Consider the following 27,243-nt stretch of genomic DNA (forward strand, 5'->3'; position numbering starts at 1 on the left):
CAAATTTATGTAACCGCTCTCAGTACTTAATGCCAACCAATTACTTCAACTAGTTTTAAAAATAATGTCGTACGGTACACGACTGATAACAATGAGACGGGGAATTGTCCCAACCCTTGTACTCATTGCTAAATTATCCTCTCGACATAGAATAGGGAATATAGACTTTTACGGGCAGCATATATATTTTTCACAGCATATGTCAGGTTGCCCGCTTGCTATCACGGCTATATTTAGTATCCAGCTCCTAGTTCTCCCTTGACAATCTTCAAACAATTGACATAATTTTTAAAAAAGTTTTGGCTTCATTCTGCTCTCGTATCTGGCTATGTCAAATGAGGTCAGAGGTTGGGGTTTTTCCTAGGCAAGTATGTGACATACTTTTAACTTCTGGAATGTCTGATATTTTAATTTTTTTTTTTTTGGTCTGGTTTTACATTTCAATTCGATTACTTTAGTTTTGTTTGATTTGTTTCAAGATTTAAATCTATTTATGGTTAACATTCCTTGATTTTCAAACAATTACTCCAGATTTAATTTTTTTTTCACCACCTTCCCCCATGCCCTTGTTTATTCTATACAACATAATATACCTAAATAAGTTTTTTGTTTTGTTTTGTTGTTTTCATGTTGTGATTGTATTTTTTAATTTTTTATTCAGATTATGCTTTCACTTACAATAACAGACAAGACAAACAGTTTAAGGCATCCACACCCAGACCATATAATACTGTTGAACAGTCAAAAGGTTATTGAGAAATTCTATCATTTTTTTTTTGGGTTGACTATTATCTTTTATTTCACACACAATCGAAGTCCGTGATATTGACCTAAATTAGGTTACCGGAGACGTATCAAAATGTGAGGGCCTTGTACGGTGCATAAAATTCCATAATTGAAGGAAACATGTATATCAAATAGATTAAACTTAAAAAAGGTTAACTTACAATGCATTCGATTAAGCATATTCGTAAAGCACGAGTTTCCTCCCACCCGTCCCTTGACTTTCGTCGTAGGGGTGCTGTAACAGAATCCATCCACTCTTTCTGGTCAGCAGAAGTGAGACCGGTCCATTCTTTCACGTTGTCCAGTCAGATTTTTTTTTGGACGACTCCTTCTTCGTGCTCCCTCCACTGTATCTCTTCCCAGGTTTGATGAGTTTGAGTTTTGGGCACATCGGCACAATTTAGGCCATGTCGTGCCCGTAGTCCTTCAAGGATTACTCTCCCTTTATATCACAAGGGCTAAATTCCGAATTGTTAAATTATTAAAAGCAAGCTCTATTCACAGTTAAAATAGTAAAGTTAGTACTAATTTTGCTAGCCAGAGTATTGACTTGTAACAGTTTAAACTCATTAGTTTTCTGTTGTTTTCCTGTTGTTTTTATACCCATCAGTTTTCTGTCGTATTTACACTCAAAGGCTTGAATTCTTCTTTGAACCTCAGCTTTCAGTGTCCATCTTTTACAACCATACAATGACCACTAAAGACTCTATATTAAATGTTATACGGAGTTCAGTTCATTATTTGCTATATTAAATGTTATACGGTGTTCAGTTCATTATTCGCTATATTAAATGTTATACGGTGTTCAGTTCATTATTCGCTATATTAAATGTTATACAGAGTTCAGTTCATTATTCGCTATATTAAATGTTATACGGTGTTCAGTTCATTATTCGCTATATTAAATGTTATACGGAGTTCAGTTCATTATTCGCTATATTAAATGTTATACGGAGTTCAGTTCATTATTCGCTATATTAAATGTTCTACGGTGTTCAGTTTATTATTCGCTATATTAAATGTTATACGGTGTTCAGTTCATTATTCGCTATATTAAATGTTATACAGAGTTCAGTTCATTATTCGCTATATTAAATGTTATACGGTGTTCAGTTCATTATTCGCTATATTAAATGTTATACGGAGTTCAGTTTATTATTTGCTATATTAAATGTTATACGGTGTTCAGTTCATTATTCACTATATTAAATGTTATACGGAGTTAAATTCATTATTCGCTATATTAAATGTTATACGGTGTTCAGTTCATTATTCGCTATATTAAATGTTATACGGTGTTCAGTTCATTATTCGCTATATTAAATGTTATACGGTGTTCAGTTCATTATTCGCTATATTAAATGTTATACGGTGTTCAGTTCATTATTCACTATATTAAATGTTATACGGTGTTCAGTTCATTATTCGCTATATTAAATGTTATACGGTGTTCAGTTCATTATTCACTATATTAAATGTTATACGGTGTTCAGTTCATTATTCGCTATATTAAATGTTATACGGTGTTCAGTTCATTATTTGCTATATTAAATGTTATACGGTCTTCAGTTCATTATTCGCTATATTAAATGTTATACAGTGTTCAGTTCATTATTCGCTCTATTAAATGTTATACGGTGTTCAGTTCATTATTCGCTCTATTAAATGTTATACGGTGTTCAGTTCATTATTCGCTATATTAAATGTTATACGGTATTCAGTTCATTATTCGCCAAAACATTTGGAATTCCATGTACGACCTTTTTTTGTAAGATAATTCCATTCAACACCGGCTACGACCGTTGATTTGCTCTCAGGGCAGATACAGTTTATTTTGACAGTAGCACAACCCGCTCCGCACATTTTCCATTTTCCGGCCAGAATCTTCCTCTTTTAAAACAAAAATGCATCTTGCGCATTGTACCGCTATCCCGTATAGTAAATAGTACCCAGTTCCTCCTTTTATTTAATTCCAGTGAAGCAATGCTTTGCTAACATACTTTTGGCCTGTAGATTGTAGTATCTGCTACGTCCAATAAGAACTGCCCACCAGGGCCGGCCCTAAGAATTGCGGGGCCCTATGCGAAATGAATTGCGCGGGGCCCAGTTAGGTTAAGGATAAGGATAATAAATGAAAATTAAGATTTTGTATTAGAAAATAAATTCGTCTTTGCATTACCTTTTTATTAAATGAAAGCTGCCAATGCAATTTTTTTTTAAATCGTAGTAATGGCGATTACCATATGAATGACACCCCAAAATGACAAATTAGTCTATTTTTATGGGTATTTTATGAGTTTTTGAAAAATTCTAATAATTTCATGAGATTTCCAGGACTTTTTCGTATATTTTGCAATTTCATGAGATTTCCAGGACTTTTTCGTATATTTTGCAATTTCAGGAGATTTCCAGGACTTTTTCGTATATTTTGCAATTTCAGGAGATTTCCAGGACTTTTTCGTATATTTTGCAATTTCAGGAGATTTCCAGGACTTTTTCGTATATTTTGCAATTTCAGGAGATTTCCAGGACTTTTTCGTATATTTTGCAATTTCAGGAGATTTCCAGGACTTTTTCGTATATTTTGCAATTTCAGGAGATTTCCAGGACTTTTTCGTATATTTTGCAATTTCAGGAGATTTCCAGGACTTTTTCGTATATTTTGCAATTTCAGGAGATTTCCAGGACTTTTTCGTATATTTTGCAATTTCAGGAGATTTCCAGGACTTTTTCGTATATTTTGCAATTTCAGGAGATTTCCAGGACTTTTTCGTATATTTTGCAATTTCAGGAGATTTCCAGGACTTTTTCGTATATTTTGCAATTTCAGGAGATTTCCAGGACTTTTTCGTATATTTTGCAATTTCAGGAGATTTCCAGGACTTTTTCGTATATTTTGCAATTTCAGGAGATTTCCAGGACTTTTTCGTATATTTTGCAATTTCAGGAGATTTCCAGGACTTTTTCGTATATTTTGCAATTTCAGGAGATTTCCAAGATTTCCTGGAAAATCAGGAGGCCGTGGGAACCCTGAGTTATAAGCTATAATTGTTCACTTTAATAATTTACAACTAGGATTAGCGCGGGGCCTATGAAAGTGCGGGGCCCACTGCGGCTGCATAGGTTGCAGTGGCCTAAGGCCGGCCCTGCTGCACACTTTACAACGCCCCCCCCCATTACACACACCTACTTTTGGCAATTGAATTTTTGTATCCCGGTAAAGTTTATTTGGCACATTATGTTGTATGCACTCTGGAATGGAATATAAAAATCCCAGACCTTGAGGAACTGGACCTTTTGAACAGCAATGAATATTTAAAAACCTGTTAAGAAAAAAAAAAGTCTTTAAAAAGTGAGATATATAGGAGTGATTTTGATTGATGGATAATATGCAATAAGAGTAAATTTAGCTCTGAAACCCGGACATTTTCACTTTTTAGACCAATGCCTACGAACGTAAAAACAAGACCCATTAAGCAAATTAAAAAAAAAAACAAAAAAAAACAACATTTATTAATTGTATCAATTAGTTTGAATCAGTCATGTAATTAATTTGTAATAAGCCTCAGACGACAATGTATAAAGGGGAATAATTCAGCTTATACCACCGTTCAGTCAAGTAAAATTTTTCCTTGTTTTAGATACCAAGCAAAATACTTTATTACCAATAGTTAATTACCTTTATCTTTACCTATCCCTTAGTCTGTTGGACCATTGGGGCACCAAGCAAGACTCGTCGACCGTCTTTATCCATTCCTCCCTGTCTTTTGCCTTAGTTAGAACCTCTTTCACTGGCAGGCCCGTCCATTCTTTTATGTTAATTAACTAATTTGTTAGTTTTAATATTGATTCTTGTGTTGTCAGGTTAAAGAAATATTTGTACAAAATTTCAGCTTGATCAGAGATTGGGTGTCGGAAAAATAAGGTGTACAAATTTTTGGCCAGACAGACAAGAGGTATTGAGAGGTAGGACAGTTGTAAGGAAAATGATAGAACTAAGTAGACAAGCGGCACTCAGTATCTCGCTTGCATCCGCTAATTCCAGCTGTATGTAAAACGCAGTTCTTGGGAGCTTTCAATACGCTCAAAAAAGTTACCAACCATCATAAACTCAAGTGACATATGCATAATAGTGTAATAACTTAAGTGAGGCAACTCAGGGAGACATTGACGTTTATTTACACGACATCACAGGTACACAAAACAACATCTATCTTAGGCACAATCTCTCCATATTGGCTCTCTCCTTGGGCGGAAGTAGTTCTCCTCTCTAATGTTGACATCCTTTTAGGTCTAGTCTAGCACCGTGCGCACCTTCTAGCACTAGCCTGGATGGCGGTGCGAATTGCAGAGTTTTAACAATATGTACAATACGAATGTACGAAAACAAAAGACTCAAGTTAGGTTCGTCATTCGGTTTTATGACCTACTGTTAATGGGATTTCAATTGCCAGCACAACGACCAACCGCCATAACTTTCCCCAATGAATGCCAGGTATAAGAGAATAAGATAATTCTATTGGTCCAGGCCAATGATTATTCCGTTTGACTACAATTGTTCATCTCAGTATTACTAGAATAACAATTTATTTAAACTGGTTTGATTTCAAAGGTTTGTCATGACCGGGGGTGTCAATGAGGATAAGGTCCCAATGTCTATACAATACTCCTAGAAGGCATGCGTCTCAGATAGCCTCTGACAACTAAGTCCAGCACCTGGCCTGCCCGTGTGGCTTAGATACTAACAGGTGAAGGCGGATACCTGGCGCCACAAAACCGGGAGCTTCGGGTAGATGGAGCTCGTCAGCCTAGTAATTTTATCTAAGAGAGGGGTACTCTGACTTCAAACCCCGCGCTGCCTTGCGGTAACAAGGTTTCAGGAGACAACCTCGAGGAAAAATCAGGAGTGAAGCCCCTTAGGCGTTGGGAGTATCAACTGTGAAATTCCCTCCAACAGCTTCTGCAAAATGAGTTGGTGCCAAATGTAACGCGAAGCGTTCCTTTGGATCTCATCAGCAAGGTCGAGAGAGGGACCATGACGCATGGGCCACCCCTTAGCTAAGGCCCAGGAGATATTCACCTGGGCGCATCCATTGTCTTCCGAGACATAAGGAGCCATATATAACTGGTTTAATAGTTGCAGGTGGTCTTTAAGAATAGTGTGTTTTAGAAAAAAAGTTCTTCAAGAGATGGTAGCCGTGTTCGAGTGTATAGCATTTAATTAGTCAGGTATCCATTAGTGTTGGCTGGACTAGATTGAATTTGAAAATATGTAATCAAAGGGAAACTATCTTGATAATGTAGCCTGACTCTTAACGCTCCTCGATTAACTCCCTTGTACCCCCCCCCTCCCAAAAAAAGACTATTTACATTCTAAGTACATATTATCAGTTCATTTCGCCTGTGTTATTTTTTTTATTTAAGTGATACCTCCGTTTAAATTTATCTGCACAAGATACAGCGCAGAGGCGCCTAACAGAAAACGACTATAAATTTACTATGAATAATCCGATTACAAGCGCACATCTACTGCATGCTCTCTGTATAGACACTTTGGTCTCATCCTAATCCACACGTTCACAATTCAACTTGGTGTAAATTTTTCTAGGAGAAATTTAATTATTAGCCCCCCTTGTTGAATGATTACTATAAATTAAAAGTCATAATTTTCTTTTTAGTCAATTGACGGTTTTGTATTAGTTTATTATGTCTTCTAGTTTTTTTCCTGCTTTTATTATATTGCATTTTAAGAAAAAATGTTAGTAACTTGACATGCTTTTGGTAAAATGTTTTTTCTGTTTTCTTTTTTAATATTGATGACGGTATTGCGGATAAAGCAATAGCTAACCGCACCGGGTGACACCGACCGTAAAGATGCTACTGCTCATTCTTAGGATAATAGAAGCTAAGCCATGCTAAGCTAAATGTTTTAGCTTTCGTTACAAAGTCACACAGTTACAAACAATAATTTTTGGAGTGGTGAAGCTTAAAATGAGATAAAAAGAATAATAAAGTAATCCTATACTCCCGACGCCAAAAGCGTTTTCTTGCATTCTCCACTGCAGAAACACATTCTTCTGACATCTACAGCTCATTATTCATCAGTGAAGTTCCGGGCAAAGCCCCGACGCCAAAGCTTTTTCTTGCATTCTTCTTTGCAGAAGACAACGCTGTCTCCTGATCTACAGCTCCTTATTCACCCTATTAAAAAGGGACCTTTTGAATAATGTTTTACTTGAAAAATACTCTAATATGAATTTATAGGCCCTTAATACATTGCAAATAAAAGCGATATGTTCCTTGAAAAAAAAGAAAAAAATACCCCACATAGTTAGATTAAGGCTCTTAATTGGTATAAATATTCACATTTTGTTTAGAATCGAAATGTACGAAGTGAATGTTCATTAAAAGCTAGTCCATTTAGCCTTTGGTTTCCTAAATAATGTTTTGTAGATAATTTTAAGATTTTTGTAGATTCAAAAAGTTTTTGCTGGCAATAGCACAAGAGAAAAAATTAATGGGAAGCTCCGCCAGGCGCCCTCCTGCGTTCTGGGCTTCATAATTTTTTTTTCTGGCGCCATTTTTCTAGTAGTATGCAGAACCCATGTCAAAAAAAGGTTAACTTATAACAGACAAGGACGTTCCGGTGTTGAAGTGTTTGCTTGCAATCAGAGCGCAAGTCAAGTCTTAGAAAGAAGAAGTCAACATTAGTCACTACTGTTATGCGAGGGATATTCAAACTACACATAGCGCACGTATGCCTGTAATGGACGTGATGGTCTAAAGATCATTTTCTTGGTCAGCAACATCAACTACTCTCACAAAAGGCAACATCAACTTCTCTCTCAAAAGGCAACATCCTCTCACAAAAGGGAACATCAACTCCTCCTGTCTCAAAAGGCAACATAAAACAAAAACAACTCTTATATTCCAAATAAAACCTCCTCACAGAAAGTTAGCAGGAGACCTAAGCACAGACTGACCAGCACTCAGCCCTACCAACGATCTATAAATATAGAATGATTTGTTTGTGATTTAATTCTGTAGTAATAATAGGGGAGGTAACAGGGAATTTACAATTCATTAGTGAAAGGAACATAACGCTTTCAGCTATGTCTTTATTTTTTTTTCATAAAAAAATAAACTTTTATATAGTTGTAAACAATAAATAAATATTACACAATTTAAATATATAAAATGTAAAAAAAAACATAATATATATAATTTAATTTAGGTTTTTAATTTTATATTTGTTTAAAAATTATTTTATTCTAAATATAGCAAGTTTAACAAAGTTTTAAAAACAATTTTACAATTTTGACAAAGGTCAATATCTTTTTAAAACTACATAGCACACTAGTTTAGCATATTTTACAGAATATTTGGTCGCGCTCTTGCGCTTATTACGTTATCTTGTACCAGACCTGTTACTAATTAATTATGTAGATGAAAAAAAAGAAAGAGACAGATGCTTAATTAAGCATTGTATATTTCCCCTTTTTGCCTATTGAAAATTAGGTAACGTACGTGCAGGTTGCAGATATATCGTTTGTGGCAGCATGTGTAGACAGGCGTAGTAAGGGGGGGGCACGATGCCCCGGGCACTACCTTCAGGGGTGCGCCACACTCAGAGGCGCCTATATATATTCATGGTTAATGGGGGAGGGGGGCGCCAATAAAGTACCTTGCCCCTGGCGTCCTCACTACGCCTCTGTGTGTAGCATTGGGATAATGTTGATATTTATTACCAGGAGTATTCCCCTTTAGTCAGGCATGCAAATCATATAATACCCTCAGTGTGTCAGTATTTTTAAACAAGTCTAGTGGTGGTTCTTTCTTCTATGAGTATACATTAGTAAATACTGTTCGGCGATTCCTGGAAAAATGAATCCAATTAGTGTCTTTCTATACTTAACGCCAGAGAAGAAAGGCAAGGCCAATGACACTAGCTCCAGTTCCTGCCCAGTGTGCAGCCGAACATTCCGGGCTCACATAGGTCTTACCAGCCACATGAGGAAACATAAAACCCCAGTGCAAAGCCCTCAGCTCCCTGGATGACAAAGTGGTCATCATCGAAGTTCGAACCACGATGGACGAACTATATATATATACTTAACAGATACAATTCAGCAATTCATGTTGTTTGATGGGCGTGCCCACCTGGTAACGACCAAATCATCATTTTATATTTACTAATGAATGAATTTGAGATTCGAGCGCTGTGTGCAATATATAAGTAGTATAAATTCTCTTGATATTTAAATGATTTTATTTTCAAACTGATTTCTACAACAGCGAAAAAAAAAAAAAGAAACCAATCTGAGGGGTTAGGGTGGGTGTGGTTAAATTATGTTTTATTTCACTTGTGTTTCTCCGTGTATCTAGGCCTAGAATCTGTGTATATTTGTTATAAGAATTATATCCTGTTTTGTTTGAAAAAAAAAAAGTTGTTCAGGTTGACTTCAAGTTGCATGTTATGAATTGCCTGCATTGGTTTAGTTGTACTGATTTAGTTGTACTACCTGTTTGGAGCCACAAATCTTCTGCCAGACACTCCCCCTCTCTAACTGGTCCACAAAAGTGATTGGTATATGATATTTTAGGTTTTTAGCCCAATTTAGGCCATGTCGTGCCCAAAAGTGATTGGATGATAGCGCACTGAGCATGCTTTAGGAATGAAAGTTGCGCTAAACAATTAACTATTTCCAAGAGCACAAATATAATGTTAGTCAAGATCTATTTAAAAAAAAATCTTTACTGTCCATCAATTAAATAATTAATGCTATCTCACTCAATACAAGACTTGTTTTTAAGTTTTTTTTAAATTTTACTTTTTTCAAATGTTGTCAGTGGTCTATTTGAAAACCACAATCTGAACAAGAGCTGTGATAAACCCTCTTAAAACATCAAAGTCTCACACACGGAGTATGTTGAAGTGTTGATTCATATTCAAACTCATTTGTATCAGTTCCTTAACCAACAGAACTGCTGAAATAGATGTACACAATGAGAAAATCCATTCTCTTACAACTAGGCTCTTCATTAGTTTATGCTTCTAGAATATAAACCATTAATTAGTAGTATCCTGAAATGTAATGGTGTATATTCATGTTTTAGCCAATCCATTTATTCCTAGTGTATATAAACAATAGAAACAGAACAAAAACAACGCACAAAGGAACAAGTGAATTGAAACATTTTATTGATATCTAGCAACAGAATGGCACAATTGTGACAATATCAAAGTAGCTGAGCTGAGAGAAATATACCAATACTTGTGCTTCACATTGAAAGATGCATTTAAGGGAGTGGCCAGTCTTCAGTGGAAATGTCAACATGGAATGTCAGCAAAGGACAAAATATTAAGTCTCTAAAGTATTGCCAGAGTGGCTTAATGAAATAGGTATAAAAATATATAATTTGTGTAATTAAAATACAAAAACAAATATTTTTTTGGGGGGAAGGGGGGGGGGGGAGGTATCAAATTATAGAGGTACTTGAAAAAAAGTCGTGGAATTAAACTAAACATTAATAACTAGACAGTTATCTATATCTATACTACTAAATAGCCCAACAACTAAGCAATGTTTTAATTAACCTACAATTAACCAGTGTAAAATACCCAATAAATAGATGCTAACAAAAAAAAAAATACAGGACAATGATCACAACTATTGGTTGGTCAAATTATACCAATAGAAAAAAAAAAAATCTTTATACAAAGTGAAGCAAGATATTAATTGTTGTTGAAACTTTGAAAGATTTAAATTTCAAATCATTAAAACATGCAAGCTATTCCCAAAAATATCTAAATGCAACATGAAAAGTTGAAAAGAAAAATTATTTTCAAAAAACGAAATGAAAAAAAAAATCACTTTACTAACCAACCGTTAACTCAGATTATGAGAATTACTAAAAACAGCAAAATAAAATACAAGCTATGAGCTCAGATTGCACAGTCTTTGTGAAATAAAAACAAAAAATGAAACAAATTTAAAGCCAACAGTGGAGCAATAACACTATTAGTCTCCTACCAAAAGTATATTGTAGTGTTACCATTTGAGAAACATTGGAGGGAGATTTTAATCAATTCTAATTTTCATTAGAAAAAGTGATCACAGTGTTAACAGTTCAATGTTAATTCAATGCAGACATTGACAACAAAAGTTGTACACATTTAGTTGGTACACTGCATGTAGATGTAAAGCTTTAACTTGTTACAATCTATCTCATGCTAGGAAAAAATAATTTTGTATAGACAAATCTACATAACCTTTTTAGAGTTTGTCTGCTGATGTATTGAAGACATTTTTGGATCAGTTCAATACAATCACAACATATTGAATACACGGTACCAGTATCTAAGTGAAGATCAACTGAAATAATTTTTGAATGATATATTTTATTATTTTCAAAAGGTTTTCCATAAATTATTTTTTGAGCATTGAGACATCCTTTGATGCTGGCCAGTTCTGTAAAATGTAAAACAGCAGTCAGGAACAAATGGGCCCAGTTCTGGATTCCGCTGAATTCAAACTGCGGAACTTGAACTTATGGTTCAAAAGTATCAACTGTTTTCATTGTGTAAAAAAATAACTATGAAACAAGCCAATGAAGCAACACCAAATATAAACTGTGTTTTGAACAACTATCTTAGTTGTTCAGTCTTGTTCTTCCCCACCTTTCACTAGGGCCATGACATTAAAGTTCACATTCTCTGGATCACGGGAGATGAACTTCTTGATTACTTCGGCACTGTCCTGTCAATAGATCACAAATAAAATAGGATCAGATTTTGAAACTATTATTTTTGCAGTTAAATGGCTTAAAAAATAGTAATCAGACAAATAAGTGCTACCTCAGTTTATAACTGAATGTACACCATAAACAACAGGTTTACTGAATAGATGGAATCTTAGCTTCTGTTAGTTTAATATATACAAGTCTTGGATAATCTTTTTCTTTTCAGAGTATTCTGGGTGAAGCTGTTTTGTTATGCATATTAAAATAAGGAATGCTGAAGAAAATTTAGTATCTGTACAAACAGAAGCAATAAAGCTTAAGAAGCATTGCTGAATATTTAATTGATCACTTGTGCTAAAAAAATTACAAGGAAATAAAAATACAATGCTTCTATGACAAACACATTCAAGTATTCACAAATAATAAATAGATGGTGCTTGAAGACTTTAACTCAGGACAAAATGAATAATTGAATAGAATAAGTGAGAAATGGACAAACTCTCATCTTAATTTCAAGTTTTATCCCAAGTGTTAGAAGTTATCCCAACACAACCAATGACATCATTTTTTCGCCTTAAAACTGGATACAGCAGAATGATACAGCATGGTCCAGAAGATGAGAATTGAGACTAGTGAAATTTGGCCTTGTGGAGTGTCACTCAAGAAGGACCATGTCATCTAAAACTGTATCCTTTGTTAAATGGTCCAAACAAGAAACTGGCCCAAAAACACTCATATGGAACAAAAACTAAATGGAGAGATGCTGATCTGGAAACCAATGAGCAAGTCATGCCAGATATTGGTCTAGTCATCTGAACACTCCAACATAATAATGAGAACAAAGAATAAGACTAAACTTTAATGATTTCCAGGACTCCATCAGGGTAACCTTGTTCTGACATTTTTTAAAGTAAAAGCTTGAAGAGGTTCGACACATAAATGAAAGTTAAATTTGTTGCCACTAACCCCACTCGCCTCCACCAATGATTATAGAGTAAATTTACTATACTATAGGGCAATGAGTGTTGATATTTGGTAATTATTTTTGTTAGCAGTAAAATTCAATAAGAATGAAGTTCCTGTAGAAGGTTTATCATAAATGAGACAGATTGTGAATTTTTAAGATATCAAAGTATGAAAGCTTAATGTACATGCCTGTAATACTAACTCTAACAAGTTCAAGACCTAAGTTTTTGCTTGAAAAAATAAGTCCATATTGAAATAATAGTTGAACAAAAAATCAGTACCTCAAGAAATGTATCCGGAGTGGTGGTCCCATGAACTACTGGTGCATCTTTTCTACCATCTGGACAAAAAAAGGAAACAAAAAATGAATAAAAGCATAATTGATCTCAAAACACATTTGGAATTAAATTGCAATTAGAGTTTCAATACACTCTTCACTTTACCCTATTCTGGTGGCCTGAGACTTGGGCTATGCAGCCTCATAGTGGCACCCGGATGGAAACAGTCATTAGAGGACGAGACTAAGCCTATAGGGTAAAGAAACTATACTCCTACTGGGCGTCAGAACTACATTTATTAAACTGGTTTGGGATTGAGAGAGCCTCAGAACTCTGTTATGATTCACACACCATTCCTGAAAGGGGCTGTTTTATGAATGACGTGCATCTGTACATTTAGTGTAGTACATTAAAGGAAAAAGGTCCCCAGTGTACTTGGCCCCTGGCCTCGTCTCTAGTCCTGAGTGACTTGAATTTCCACACAATGGTAATAGAGATGTGATGTATAAACATCTGCTTGTATATATGGGAGTACTAACTAAGAGGGTATAATAAAACTATAAGTGCTACTCACCCAGTTCATAAAGTGTGCCATTAAACTGCACAAAAGTCACAAAGTGAGACTTCACTCGTTCATCCACTGAAGGTGCCTGTTGTAATGAAACAAAATGCAAGTTTGATACTCTATATAAACGCAAAAAAAATACAGTGTTCTGAATGAAGCTTAAGTTCATGAAATAGAAATGAAACATTTTTAGCTCTGTAATTGAACAAAAATGTAAGCATTGTGATGAATGTTTATAAAACTTGTATTTCTAAGTCCAGTAGAGAAGACTAAAAAGTAAAGTACAACTATAAATCTTATTGTAAGCTAAGTTTTTAAGTTGATCTCTTGGCCTTGTAGCAAGAATTAGACACAACTCTGCACCATGGGCAAATATTTCCCAATCAATGTTCATTGCACATTACTTGAAGCTTTTGAGAGTATTCATGATGGCCCCCTTCAGCACAACTTCCAGTTCACAGTTCCATATAGAAAAGTGTAGGAAGTCATTAGTGTGTAATTATGGCGTGTTTCTTGAGAGCATCTTTATATCTCTGGCCTCCTCGAGACGGCTTTCCAATTTAGTTCCACATAGAAATGCATGAGGAAGTTAAAGAGACACATGGATGACATATCCAGTCGTTGAAGTTTAGACCTTTTTTTTTTTTTTTTTTTTTTTGCTAAGGCATAAAAACTGTTTATCTGTGACATGAAGGGTCTCTAAAGTCAAATGTGTACGGACATTTCAATTTGTGTATTTTTCTTAGACAGTGAAGGTGGATAGAGTTTAACCATCTAATGTGGCAAGAATATAACGCTGAATTTAACTCAGAAAAAAACAGGTTACATGCACGTTTCTTGTGCCATATACCAGGAAAAACTCATAAAAATAATTTCTTAAGTTTGCAAAAATTTTAGGAAATTTTCTACATTCGCGCCATGTCAAGGCAATCTAAATAAGAAGTTGTAGAATTCTTTTTCTTAAAATTGTGTACAAATTAATTATATTTTGAATTTTCTTTAAATAGGACAAGATTTTTTTTTGCCTGAAAAAAAAAATGGTTAAGTCAAAATTTGTGGAATTAAAAAAAAAAATTTTTCAGAAAATTACCATCACTGAAATTTCTAACATAAACAAATAGTTTAACACATAGACATATACTTTTTTGCTTTTTATCTGTTTTAAAACAAATTACCTGAGTGTCCCCTTCTTGTGCACAATCATCATGGGCAGCTCCCATTTTCTAATCAGATGAAAAAAACAACAAAAAAAACTTCAACACCATGATTTCAACAAAGAATTAGAATGTAATGGGCAAATAGGCAAGCCTAAACAAAAGCTAAATGTAAAAATAAAACACCCAATGGCATGATGTTTTAAACACAAATAACATTTTTCACTATCCACACAAAAATCGTAAGGGCAATAAAACCTTTAACAAAAAAAAAAAAAAAAGTAAAACAGAAACTAAAATTTGTTTTAGCCAAAGACCGGACATGGCTAAATATACATTTTTGTCATTCTTCTTATACAAGTAGAATATAGTTATGCAATTCGAAACTGGTACTTAGAAACATGTCAAGAAATGAACAGCCTTAAAAAAAAAAAAATTCATATTTGATTCAGATCTACATACAGGTGCAGGACATAAATATGTTACTGGCAAAGTGCGAAATGCAGGCATTCTATAAAATGTGAACCTAACTGAAGATATTAGCAGCTTGGTTAACAAAAAACAAAAGTAAAATCTAATTACAGGTAAAACAAAGATCTTAATGACTCACGTTATCTTGTTCCAAAAACTTGGCTCTTTCCTCTGGACTTAAACCATTAGTCATTTCCAGAAATGTTTTAAAGTGTTTATTTTCTGTGGAGAAAAAAAAGTGAAGCATGCAAAACACTGATACAGTAAAGTTAAATGAAACATTTTATACAGATACACATAGGCACAAAGTTGGTAAAACTAAAACTTAACTACTAAGCTACTGGAAAGGTTGAGGGGATTGCAAAATGAAAAATAAATACATAAATTTTTCTTTAGACTAAAAAGAAAAAAAAACAACAACATTTTAGCATAAAAATCTTACCATCAAAATTAATCTCATTTTTATTGTTGGCTAGGGCATGAACAATAGCCACTGTGCCACAGGCATTCTCAATAGTTTGTTTAGTGTAGTACAAGTCTTTAGGGTAGTCAGTTTGAATTTCCCCAATCAGCTCCTATAAAGAGTGAAAAAAGCAAAATAAATATAAAAAAATAGAAACCATATTTTCTAATAAATGTTTATACAACAATTAGTTTGATAGGTTATTATTAAACATCAGTGATAGAAAGGTTGTGGTCAAATTTGCTGGTTTAAAGTTTCAAACATGCTTTAATTAAAGGACGAAGTAGCAACCCATTAGCTACTAAATAGAATCAACCCATCAGCTTGTCAAAGTATAAATTTACCCATCAGCTTGTCAAAGTATAAATTTACCCATCACCTAGTCAAAGTATAAATTTACCCATCAGCTTGTCAAAGTATAAATTTACCCATCAGCTAGTCAAAGTATAAATTTACCCATCAGCTTGACAAAGTATAAATTTACCCATCAGCTAGTCAAAGTATAAATTTACCCAACAGCTAGTCAAAATGTGAGCCAGATCCCCATTGTTCAGTTGGACTTCCATCTTTTCAATAGATGAGGGTCCTGCATTTTAGTTAACTCCCATAACAACATTTTAGTTGATAAGTTGTATACCAAGTAACTAATTAATGTGACATCCCTTGCTCACCAAGGTCTGGATAGAAATAAATGTATGAAATACCTTAGTATCAGGGAACAAGAGAATGATGGCAGCTACAGGTTTGGGTACCATGGCCAAGAGGTCAGCATCAAAACCATACACATCTACAAAGTTCCAGCTGCTGTCCATTCCTAAGTTGTGGACATACTGTACAAAGAAAAGATTCGTTTTTTTGTGTGCATTCATGACTGGAAGTGTTGAATTTATATTTATATGTCCCCTAATATATTTCCTAAAAGCAACAAAAAATGATGAGATGCAAGTATATCATGTCATTCAAAGCTAAAATAATTTAATGCTAACGATACAAATTCTCTGCATACAAGGCTTTTATGGAGCGTGTGGTGTGTTTCTAAACCATGAGCAAAACCATGTTGAATAATTATTTTATAAATATATATAAGCTGAATAGATTCTGATGCAGCCACAAGTAAGTCTATCAGAGACGAGTGACCGAAAGATGTGTAGTGTTCAGAGTTGTAACAGTATTTGGTTAAAATTGTTTAAGACACCATAATTTCACTATGTTTCTACATACATCTACATTGAAAGCTGTGCATGTAGTGTTAATAAAAGTTATCTTTATAGAAGTTTGTTCATATTTTTTATAGATTTGACATAATAAATTAATATATCGACAATGATTATGTAGGACTAGTTGTGGAGCTACAACCCAATGATATTTATATAATAACATTTTAACAGGTTTCTGCAGAATAATATACGTAGTCAGGGCCGGCCTTAGGTTGATTTTACCGATTGCTCCGATTGGGCCCCGTGCCTGACAATTTTGTAATCACTATCATTCACAATTTACTATTGAGAACTTCATTAACACCGGAATTAACTTTGTAGGATATTGGCACACAATGTATGTGTCAAGGTTCAAGGTTAGTATTTAATTTAAGCAAGTTATTTAAGCAAGGGGAAGACAGTAAGCGGGGTTGTTGAGTTTTCCAAATAAGTTTTTATTATGTCTACTTTTGGGAATCAACTAGTGAAATGAAACTAATATTATGCAACTGTGGTGTGTATGTTCAATATTGTCATGATTCCATGTTGAGGAATAAGTGTTTTATTGCACAAAGGGGATTTCTGTTCTACATCTTCATTTAATATCTCCAGCAATCTGGTGGAGTTTTATGTCAGCAGACATAACTCTGAAAAATACAAAAATGTTTAACCCTACAATCATTTCAGATATATATATATATATAATATATTCTACTTTTAAATTATTTCCTATGTTGAGGTGACATTCCCTGGAATTTTAAATTAAATTTATAGTTGAAATTCACGTAAATGTGGTTTTTGTTATTAGATGGAGTGTATGGATGTGTTTCTTGTGTTCTTAATAAAAATTGGGCTGATGGTTTGGTTACGTAGGCAGAATAGATTCTGATGAAATCACAAAGTGGCCTGTTGTAGTTCAAGTTAATAAATACTGCCAGTGTGAAAGTTGACAAGGAGAGAACACACAAAAGACGTGACAGAAGGAAATGCATTTAGTGAGTTAGGTCTTGTTTTAAGTATTATTTTTAATCTTTGTTTCTACAAACATTTAAATAATGAAGCTGAATGAAAGTTATATTCAAGTCTGTTTGAAAAAGATGGTATGTTTAAGAATTTAATATGCCTGTACACTGATTTAGTTGTACTAGCTGTTTGGAGAGGCTCTACAAACAAAAGAAAGAGTATCAACAAAACTTGTAAATTTATCATTTATATTTGAGGAAATATGGATTAAAGATTTTAACTGTAAATTTTTTGGTAACTTGTATAATAAAATTTCAATTGCAAACCTTGTTCAGCACCTGAAACATAAAAAAAGGAAAAAAATTAAGGAACATTTAGATCTATATATAAAATATACAATTTTTGTAATTAAAAAAAAATCAAAGCTAAATTTAGCCAAATTTAGTTTATTTCTTTCACAAGCATTTATTTAATATAATAATAATATAATTAGATCTAGATCTAATCTATATATATTATAGATCATCATCATAATTAAAATTAGGTACTTCGATAAACTGACCTAGATCCATTTTTTTTTCCTCCCAAAAATGGCTGAAAAGTGTGTCAGCAGATTTTACCCTTTTTTTAGGGGTGGTCATTTCCATCAAAGTTTTAGCATATTGTATTTGATTTGAGGACTAATTATGATTACTTTTTGTAAACATAAGATATCAGAGATAATTTTTATTTGCTTTTGAAGCCAATCTGTTAAATTTTTCTTAACAAAAGTTTATGTGAAAGTTGACATTTTTACAACTTTTTTCCTATAAAAGTTACAACAATGCTGTTTGCTACAATAATTTATCATATTATGAAATGTGTATATTTCAAATCTCATTAAATTCTCTAGGCGCACTTTAAAGATATTTGATATTAAAATTAACAAAGACAAAGAAGGGTAAAATTTTCTTTTTTAAATAAAATAAAAGTGTTTATGGTTACAACAATCTCACTAATTCTATTGAATTTAACATGTTAATATATATATATGTGCTAAGTTTGAACTTTGTAGCTTGGCGCACTCTTAAGATATTAATTTTCAAAGTTGATGGTAAAAATCTATTTTTAGTAACAACCAACACTGTGATTTACTGGAAATGGTCAATTTCTGTCTAGCACGAGCTATTTTTAGAAGCACACATAGGAATTTTTCATTTAGATTAACTTGTATAGTGTTTGAATGCTAGATTATGGAGAGGGAATGTGTCTTTATTATAATGAATTTGTAATCTGCAAATTTTAAAGTAAAAGTTTAATTACTTTAAAAAATAATATTAAATATTACAATTTTTTTTTCATATTTTTAGCTCAGCGAACTAATAATTTAATTTTTTTTCTGTGTGTTGTTTTTTTCTATTAATATACATGTAAATTAATAGTTAATAAATGAGTACATTATATTTTTAAAATGATGAGCTATTATTGCACAAAAATTCAAGTAAAAAATCTTTTAATAACTTCTAAAAAAATCGCAAGGTTTCTTTTTTATTTTATTGTCCGAAGCAAGAAATTTTTCATTTACAATCTAATTTTTAAAGCATTTAAATTTTATTTAGGCATTTTAAAATGATTAATTGCCAGTGCTCTACAAAAAGGTTAAAACTGTTTTTTTATGAAGTTTATATAACTTATAGTCATTAAATTTTAGGAAATATTTTTCTGCGCAGTGCTATTTTCATTTATAATTTATAAGAATTATCTATCTGATGCATATAAATAGCTATTTAAATACAGTAGAATTATAATTAAACAAAATAAAACACAATACAGATCTCTGATTTGTTTTATTTGTGATTTTTGGGCTCATATGATGACAAAATCACATATATTTTTATTTTTTGTCGAAGGCTTTTTTTTATATATTAATTCACTTTTTTCAAAGATTTTTTTGCTTGGTTTTATTTTTTAAATTTATTTTAACAGAATACTGGTTAATGTAAAAGAGTGTGAAGTTTCAACCCCATATCTTTAAGACTTTTTATAATACAGTTAATTTAAGTTCACCTGTCAGTTGTTTCGGTCACAGATTTTTTTTTTATTTACAAAGGCTAAAGAAGCAAAAAGCCTCATTTTTGGCCACTAAAAATTTAATAACTTCCCTCACAATTAACTCAGCAATATAAAATTGGTATCATTGGAAAGCATTTCTCAAGCTCTATCTAACTAAATAGGTTCCATTGCATTGTGATCATTTTGAAATTTTTATCGAAGTACCTATTAAAATTATGATAATTGAATTCATTGGATCGAGTTTGCTTTGACTTTCATTGAGTAGACTCACTCAACTCACAGTCACTCAGTACTCAGTAGACTTAGACGTCTTAGACTTAGTAGACTTAAGTTTAGGACTTAAGTAGATGTAGACAATGTAGACTAGAGTTAGAGACTAGAGTAGTAGAGAGATGTTGTCTGTAGATCTATGACTATGGTCAGGACATGGTTAGTACTTAGACTTAGATCTAGACTAGAAAATTCTAGATCTCTACTTTCATGTGTCTTTAGAAGTATCTAGATCTACTTAGTTAACTTAGGTTAGATTTTCTAGTATCTCTAGCAGAGTCTAGCAGACTATTATTGACTATAGCTAGAGTAGTCTAGACTCTAGTGTCTCTAGAGATTCTGTAGATCTAGAATCCGGTAATAGTTTAGATACGCAGATACCTTTGCCGACCACAGTGTTGTTTGTTAACAATATTTATCTCCCTTACCTATATTGAACTTTCAATAACTTTTTTTAAAGAGAGTTTTTGTTCTTATGCTGTCAACTTATGATTTTTTAAGTGTATTTACTGAAATGAAGGTCTAAATAAAATGTTATTAATAAATTGATGAACTTGTTGTTTCTTCTTTTTTTTCTACTTATGAAATTATTAATTAAAAAATATATGTTAACAATTAGATCTATAATTAATATATTAACTCACCAAGCAAAGCGAAATAATGATAACAAATATGCATGAATTAAATGAAATGAAACACGCATCTAGATATACATGTTATGTTTAATTATTATTATTTTTTGAACAAAATTATGCATTATGACTTAGTGATCTTTTTAGAGCAATGACAATAAATGATATAGATCTAGTACGGGAAACTTATTATTATAAGAAATAATACTTTTATGTTTATCTGTTGATGATTAAGACTACAGTTAGATCTATACATTTCTAACGAATTTTGAGCGCTATTTTCGTAAAATCACACCACGAAGAGAAAGAATTTTATGAAGCTGACACAGATCAGTGTCCCTTTCTCTTTCGCCGTGAGGTCTTCTGAGTGGAGTCTACTGTCTACCAGAGATTTTTTGGCGTGTGTTTTATGATCAGATAGGACTAATGTCTGTGTTTATAACTCTTACCACTAACTCTGGCTCCACCTCTCTTGGAGGGAGGATAGGTCGAGTGTAACTAGATCACGAACGTCTTTGTTAAACGTTACATAGCACCTGTTAAACTATCATGTTTCACAATCTGAAATTTACTTTGCATAGAGTGGGGAACAAAAGCCAATGTATAAAGAAACAGGTAAGAAGCATATACACTACTATTTAGATAATTTATGCATCTTTACTTTCGGAGTTCATTAAAAAAAAAAACCTCCTCACCTATTACACTAAATTTGTTTAAGATGTGTAGTTGTGGGGGGGGGGGGGAGGGGGGGGGTTTAGCGACTCCACCTACCAACCCTTCTCTTCACATGGATCCACTAGCGCCCATGTATTACATTCCGTTACGGAGTCCAAAGCAAGTTTTTCTCTCCCGCCGTACCGTACAGGTGGCGATTGTCTCCATTTATTCTTACGTACCTTTAAACCCTCGCTGCGCCGGCCGTCACACGCGATCTTTGTCTTTACGGCAAAACTAGATGTGATGTAATCATCTTCCCCTGTTCGGAGCTTCGCTGCGCCGGCCGTCACACGCGATCTTTGTCTTTATGGCAGAACTAGGTGTGATGTAACTTCACCTTCCCCTGCTCGGAGCTTCGCCGGCGCCGTGGTCATATTAGGTCATCTACTGCTAGGATCGCTGGTATGCTCATAAAGGGAGAAGGGCACGGTACGGTGTTTTACTTGGTCAAAATTTATCCTTCTTCGCTTTCTTTGTCGGTTCGTTTCACCGACATGCAGTTCAACTGAGGTCTAGTCGGATGAGACTAAGACTGAAACGTGACGCAACATAACGATGTCACGATCAAAACTCTATTGGTTGTATCCTATAATGTCGGCCAGCTTCTACAGATAGTTATGTACGACAAAAACTCCCGTGGTTGGATCATATCGTGTTGGCCGGCAGTCTATAAGTAGTTACATCAAGAAGTAGTTACGTATGACAAATACACACTGATTGTCATAGATTCTAGTCCCCCTCCCCTATTTGGTCCACAGAAGTAGTGACATAGTATTTTTATCTTGAAGCTCTTTCATCTCATTAAAGAGATTTGATAAAGCCTTTGATTTTCATCGCCCCATCCCTATTTGGAGACATCACAAGGTTACTAACTGTGATGCCATTGTAACATTTCCCGAATCTGTTATAAAAGGAGTTCCCTTCCACTCTTCAGTCCTATCATTACTTTCTCTACCTTGTTGTAGATATTGCTTGTTCTTATATTGTGCATTGTTATTCATTCAATATGATTATAAGTTACCGTACATAATAAGAGAAGGATAAAGAACTTGTACTTATAGCTACCATATTTTTTTAACAGCAGCATATGGAGCTGATGAAAAAAGATACAACATGGGCCACAACTGCAGAAATGCTTGCAGCTGCTACACTACTGCAAAGAGACACCTATACATTCTCACCAAACCACAACAAAACAAAATACTCATGGCTATTATTAAAACCTTTATTTCATGATGCAAACACATACATACTATCTCACACAGACAACCATATATGCTGCAACATAACACTATTGCATACAAATGGTAATCACTTTGATGTGGTTGTACCACAAGAGGCCACATGTAACTGTTTTTTGCCAAATCCACTGCTTGGAGTATGATGCTTTAGCCTAAATTTTTAAGTGTTGATTAATATTTCATCTTACAATCTATTCAGATTAGATCTATTTGGCTATTTGATTTTTTCTTGCATGCTTTTAATATCTTAAATAACATTTAATGTCTATTATTTTCATGTATTTAAAGTCAGGGTACCGGTATCTATTTATTTAATTACTTTTATTTTGCCAATAAAAGATATTTTGTTAGGCTTAGAGTTATTTTTTTATTTTTCTATTATTTTTTTTTTGTCTGTTGTTATTACTTTAACTACATGATTTTAATTTCGATTTTTAGTTATTTTTCAAAGTACAAAAGATTGTTTGCATTTTAAATGAATTTTAATATTAGATCTAATAGCTGCTAGAAAGAAAGACAAAGCAGCAACAGAAAAAAGTTGGCAAGTAATTCAAGGGAGATAGTCTAGTACTAAGCCTTAAAACCAAAATGGCGTATTTCCAATGACATTATATGGTAATAAGAAATAAAACTTAAAAATATATATTTTAAAAACTATTTATCTCCGAGGAAATCAAATTACATATTTGTAATCTGCATTTTTTTCTGCATATTCTGAAAATATAAGAGAAACCTAATTTAGCGTTTCTAGTGTCGTATACTAATACCTAGAATCCTTCTCGTTGGCAGTACTCAGACTGTCATTATGATTATATTATAGTCAGTCAGTCACAGTGAAGTCTGAAGTTGACTGTGACTGTCGTAGATCTAAGTGTCGTGAATCCTTCTCGTTGGCAGTACTCAGACTGTCATTATGATTATATTATAGTCAGTCAGTCACAGTGAAGTCTGAAGTTGACTGTGACTGTCGTAGATCTAAGTGTCGTCTGTAATTTACAATTACAATCACTGACTTGACTGATGTGACTCAGTGAGTCAGTCCACTGCAGTTCAGTGTAAAACTAATTTATTAAAATAATTATAATATTATTTTAACTAACAATAATTTGAACATACTTTAGGATTTGATTCCAAAGGAATCCAACGCTGGCATGCCTCCATATCTTATCAGATGAAAATATTTTACTTTAGCTGGTAAAAAAAGGCTAGACCGAGATCTTTTCAAGTGTCACGAAATCTTTAAATGCACGAGCAATACCAACACAATGTCCAATGTATTTTTCAGTTGTCTAACTCGCCGGTATCGTCGAAAAAACCCACAACCACCGAAAAAGAACCAAGAATCTAGATGGATCTATGAATAAACGACTGGGTAGACCGGACTAATAATAGACATATTTTTTTCAGGACATCTAAAAATTATCTTAAATCAAAACTAATTTTAATAGAAAAAATATCTGTTTAATTCAAGTTATTGTGTCCGACTCTTAATTAGATGTTTTATAATTGATATCATATATTTATTTTAAACAAATAAAAAAAAAATGTTCACTTGAAGGGTTATTTTCGGAAAGATGTGTTGATTAAATGACTGTTAATAATAATATTCTACGAGAGTGAGCACCCTTGGGGGTTTCTTTCTTTTTTTTTTCCCTATATTATCTTCGTCTATTGATTTCTTTCTCAAAATCAAATCTGTTGTATCATTGTTTATATCCAGAGGAGCCTAGATTCTAGATTCGATCTAGATCTAGGGCTAGACAACAATCCACACTACCCTCTAACCATAGTGTCCATAGGTGTGAAGACTGAAGTAAGAATGCTTATGACTAAACTTATCATGACTTATGAGGTTACGGTTATGTCATAGTAGTTATACTTATGATAATATGATTATCTCAAGCGGCCCTGGCCCCCACTAAGTCTAAGTAAAGTAACTTGCTTGATTAAATTTAAATCATAAATCTAATGATACTAATCATGACTAATGATAGATCTACTAATTTACTAATCTAATGACAATCTAATCATTAGATTTTTAATTATTTTATAATTTTATATCATAATACTGTCTAAATACAATTAATTTTATTAATGAATTATTCATAATTATTTATTTTTGCAATATCATGAATATGATATCATTTTTTTAAATAATCAATAATGACAATAATTGAATAATCAATATCAATTTCTTTCAATTACATTTTTTATTTTTACTGGATCATCTCTAGTGATGTCTAGTTTAGTCTAGAGTCTCTAGAGTCTAGTCGACTACTGGTACTACAATTACAAGTCTTAGATCTAAAATTTAATCTAGATTCTAGATAAATCTAGTGACTAGTACTAGTAGTCTTACTACTTACTTTACTTAGTAATATGAGTACTTAGAATCTTAGTCTAAGAATAGAACTAGAGTCTACTCTAGACTACTAGACTCGACTAGAGTGTCTAGTCTAGTTACTAGGCCTAGGTCTACTACTACTAGGGTAGTATTTTATTAGTTAGTATTACTATAGATTCTGTTACAAATAGACAGTGTAATCTAGATCTAGATTATATCTGATATCATTCATTATATAGTAATGTATAGAAAGATTATTCTTGATGACCGTCTATCTAGAAAATAATCTAGATCTATATATATGATAGATCTCTAGATCAGGGGTTCTCAACCTGTGGGTCATAACCCCTTGGGGGTCGAATGACGATTGGCCGGGGTTCACTTAAGACCATAAAAATAAATATGGACTTTTTGTCTATTCCATTGGAAATTAATTTTTTTTAGCTATTCAGAGACAGCCAACAGAATGATTTCCTTCTAATTTTGTTGCAGTAGAAATATTTTTGATAGTTTAAATTTAAATGTAAATTAAGATATTACTTTCGTCGTAAGGCAATTGAAAAGCTCTTTGGTTAATAATTAATTACCAGGTGGCCGAGCCTCGCTTGGTTAAATAATTTCTTAAGAAAGTATTTATACCCTAAGTCATTTTGAGAATATTTTTGTAATTACGAAAATGAATGATCAGATAAAGACAACTAATCTGAAGAGTTGCTATAGTGTTCTGTTAGTTCTAAATGTAATTGTACATGGCAATTAAATATAAAGTCTCTTAAGTCCTCCTACAGTCTAGACAAACCATAGCTCACGTCCATCTAATAGTTTTAAATGCATCTTTTAGGTAAAACTATTGTAGGCCTACTATTATTGACTTGGAAGAAAGTCTTTGCAGTGTAACTTCTCAGATGGTTACGTTCAGACATTATGCAATTTCTATATTCCTTATGGCTTTAGTACGAAACATCAAGTGACGCAAATCTCTACGTTATAGGGTAAAAAAGGCACTTGGTGAAAAAAAAAGTTGAACATGTTACGGAGACATCACAGATACATAATTGTCTTTAATGACACTTAAACAAATCTGGATCAAGTGTTTGAAGTGTAATCCAAATGTGTCTATGTTATGCCTTCTTCTTCCATTTCCAATAATATATTTGTGCGAAACAGGGTTTTCACAGCCTGTTGGTTATCAAGTCTAAATGCAGAAGTAGTATTATTGCAAAGACAGACCCAAAAATTCCTATCTAACAAGCTTAACCTTCGCATTGACGAAATATTTTAAAATTAAGACAAAATATTATTACAAATTGTTTCATTATTAAACATAAAGCTTTTGCAATAAATGCCTAATACATATATTAGGATTAAAATTTTATAACATTTACAAAATCACAGCTTTTTATGCTTATGAACGAAAATAATTTTATTGTTAGGGTTGCCGCTTACTGGGGAATTGTAAAAAGGGGTCGTCAAGCTAAAAAGGTTGAGAACCGCTGCTCTAGATCTACAATAACTAGTAATCTATAGTATGTGTGTGTGTATTCCACAGTAAAGTATCATGAGTATGTGCATAAATTTGAATTTTCAATTTCAAAATTGTGAAGTTGGTGCATCAAATTATCTTTTCAACACGCCTAATTTAATTAGTAATTTTACAGTTCTCCTTGACACTGACAGAGTAATGAGTAATGCTATCGAATTTCTTTTTCTGTTCTGGACACCTAATATTAACTGCATGTGACAAGCATTTTTAATGATCTCACCATATGAAAAGGGCTTGTTCCTTTTGACGATCTTATGGTACAGCACTAAACAAATTTCTGCTGTTAGCTTCTTGTAATGATGATTGTTTGGTGAAAACTATTTGTTTCTATATCAATTTAAGGAAAAAAAAAAGGGAAAACATTATAGATCTACTAAATGGAAGGCGAGGTGGCTGAGCGGTAAAGTGCTTGGCTTTCAAACCAGGGGTCCTGGGTCCAAATTCTGGTGAAGCCTGGGATTTTTAATTTTGGGATCTTTGGGCGCCTCTGAGTTCACCCATCTCTAATGGGTACCAGACATAAGTTGGGGAAAAGAAAAGCGGTTGGTCGTTGTGCTGGCCACATGACATCCTCGTTAACCATAGGTCACAGAAACAGATGACCTTTATATCATCTCTCCTAGAGACCACAAGGTCTGAAAGGGGAACTTTACTTATTACTTAAAATTTTTTTTACTAAATCTAGATCTATACAATTTTCTCTTGCAGTTGAAGTTGAAATCACATTTTAAAAAATTTCAACCTGATCAAAAATCTTCTTGATGATTTCATAAAGAAATATATTTGGTAAGTAGCAATTTTTTTGGTGTCATTCTCAATAAGTATGGAAACCTGGTTACATTGTATTTATGTGCTTAGG

The 27,243-nt window shown here is 33.2% G+C and overlaps 2 protein-coding genes across 3 annotated transcripts in view; one reads left to right on the forward strand and one right to left on the reverse strand.

Moving 5' to 3' along the window:
- Window positions 1-9,971: 9,971 nt before the first annotated feature.
- Window positions 9,972-23,821, reverse strand: LOC106057299 (ubiquitin carboxyl-terminal hydrolase-like). 2 transcript variants are annotated; one of them, XM_056039674.1, is made up of 9 exons: window positions 23,614-23,821; window positions 17,912-17,923; window positions 16,131-16,256; window positions 15,406-15,538; window positions 15,103-15,185; window positions 14,514-14,561; window positions 13,348-13,423; window positions 12,777-12,835; window positions 9,972-11,546 (listed from the first exon to the last, which is right to left on the reverse strand). In XM_056039674.1, the coding sequence occupies exons 1-9, from the start codon at window positions 23,656-23,658 to the stop codon at window positions 11,448-11,450; spliced, it is 681 nt and encodes a 226-aa protein (XP_055895649.1). In that variant the 5' UTR covers window positions 23,659-23,821; the 3' UTR covers window positions 9,972-11,447. The 2 variants fall into 2 exon arrangements, with proteins under 2 accessions (XP_055895649.1, XP_055895650.1); XM_056039675.1 differs by lacking the exon at window positions 17,912-17,923.
- A 300-nt stretch (window positions 23,822-24,121) lies between these two features.
- Window positions 24,122-27,243, forward strand: part of LOC106057346 (ubiquitin carboxyl-terminal hydrolase 38-like) — a 73,526-nt gene continuing 70,404 nt past the window's right edge. Inside the window, exons 1-2 of the mRNA XM_056039672.1 lie at window positions 24,122-24,310; window positions 27,093-27,170. The gene's annotated coding sequence lies outside the window, so the exon portion shown is untranslated. The remainder of the gene's footprint in view (window positions 24,311-27,092; window positions 27,171-27,243) is intronic.

Source organism: Biomphalaria glabrata, chromosome 8 (assembly GCF_947242115.1).
Source record: "Biomphalaria glabrata chromosome 8, xgBioGlab47.1, whole genome shotgun sequence".
Classification (NCBI taxonomy): domain Eukaryota; kingdom Metazoa; phylum Mollusca; class Gastropoda; family Planorbidae; genus Biomphalaria; species Biomphalaria glabrata.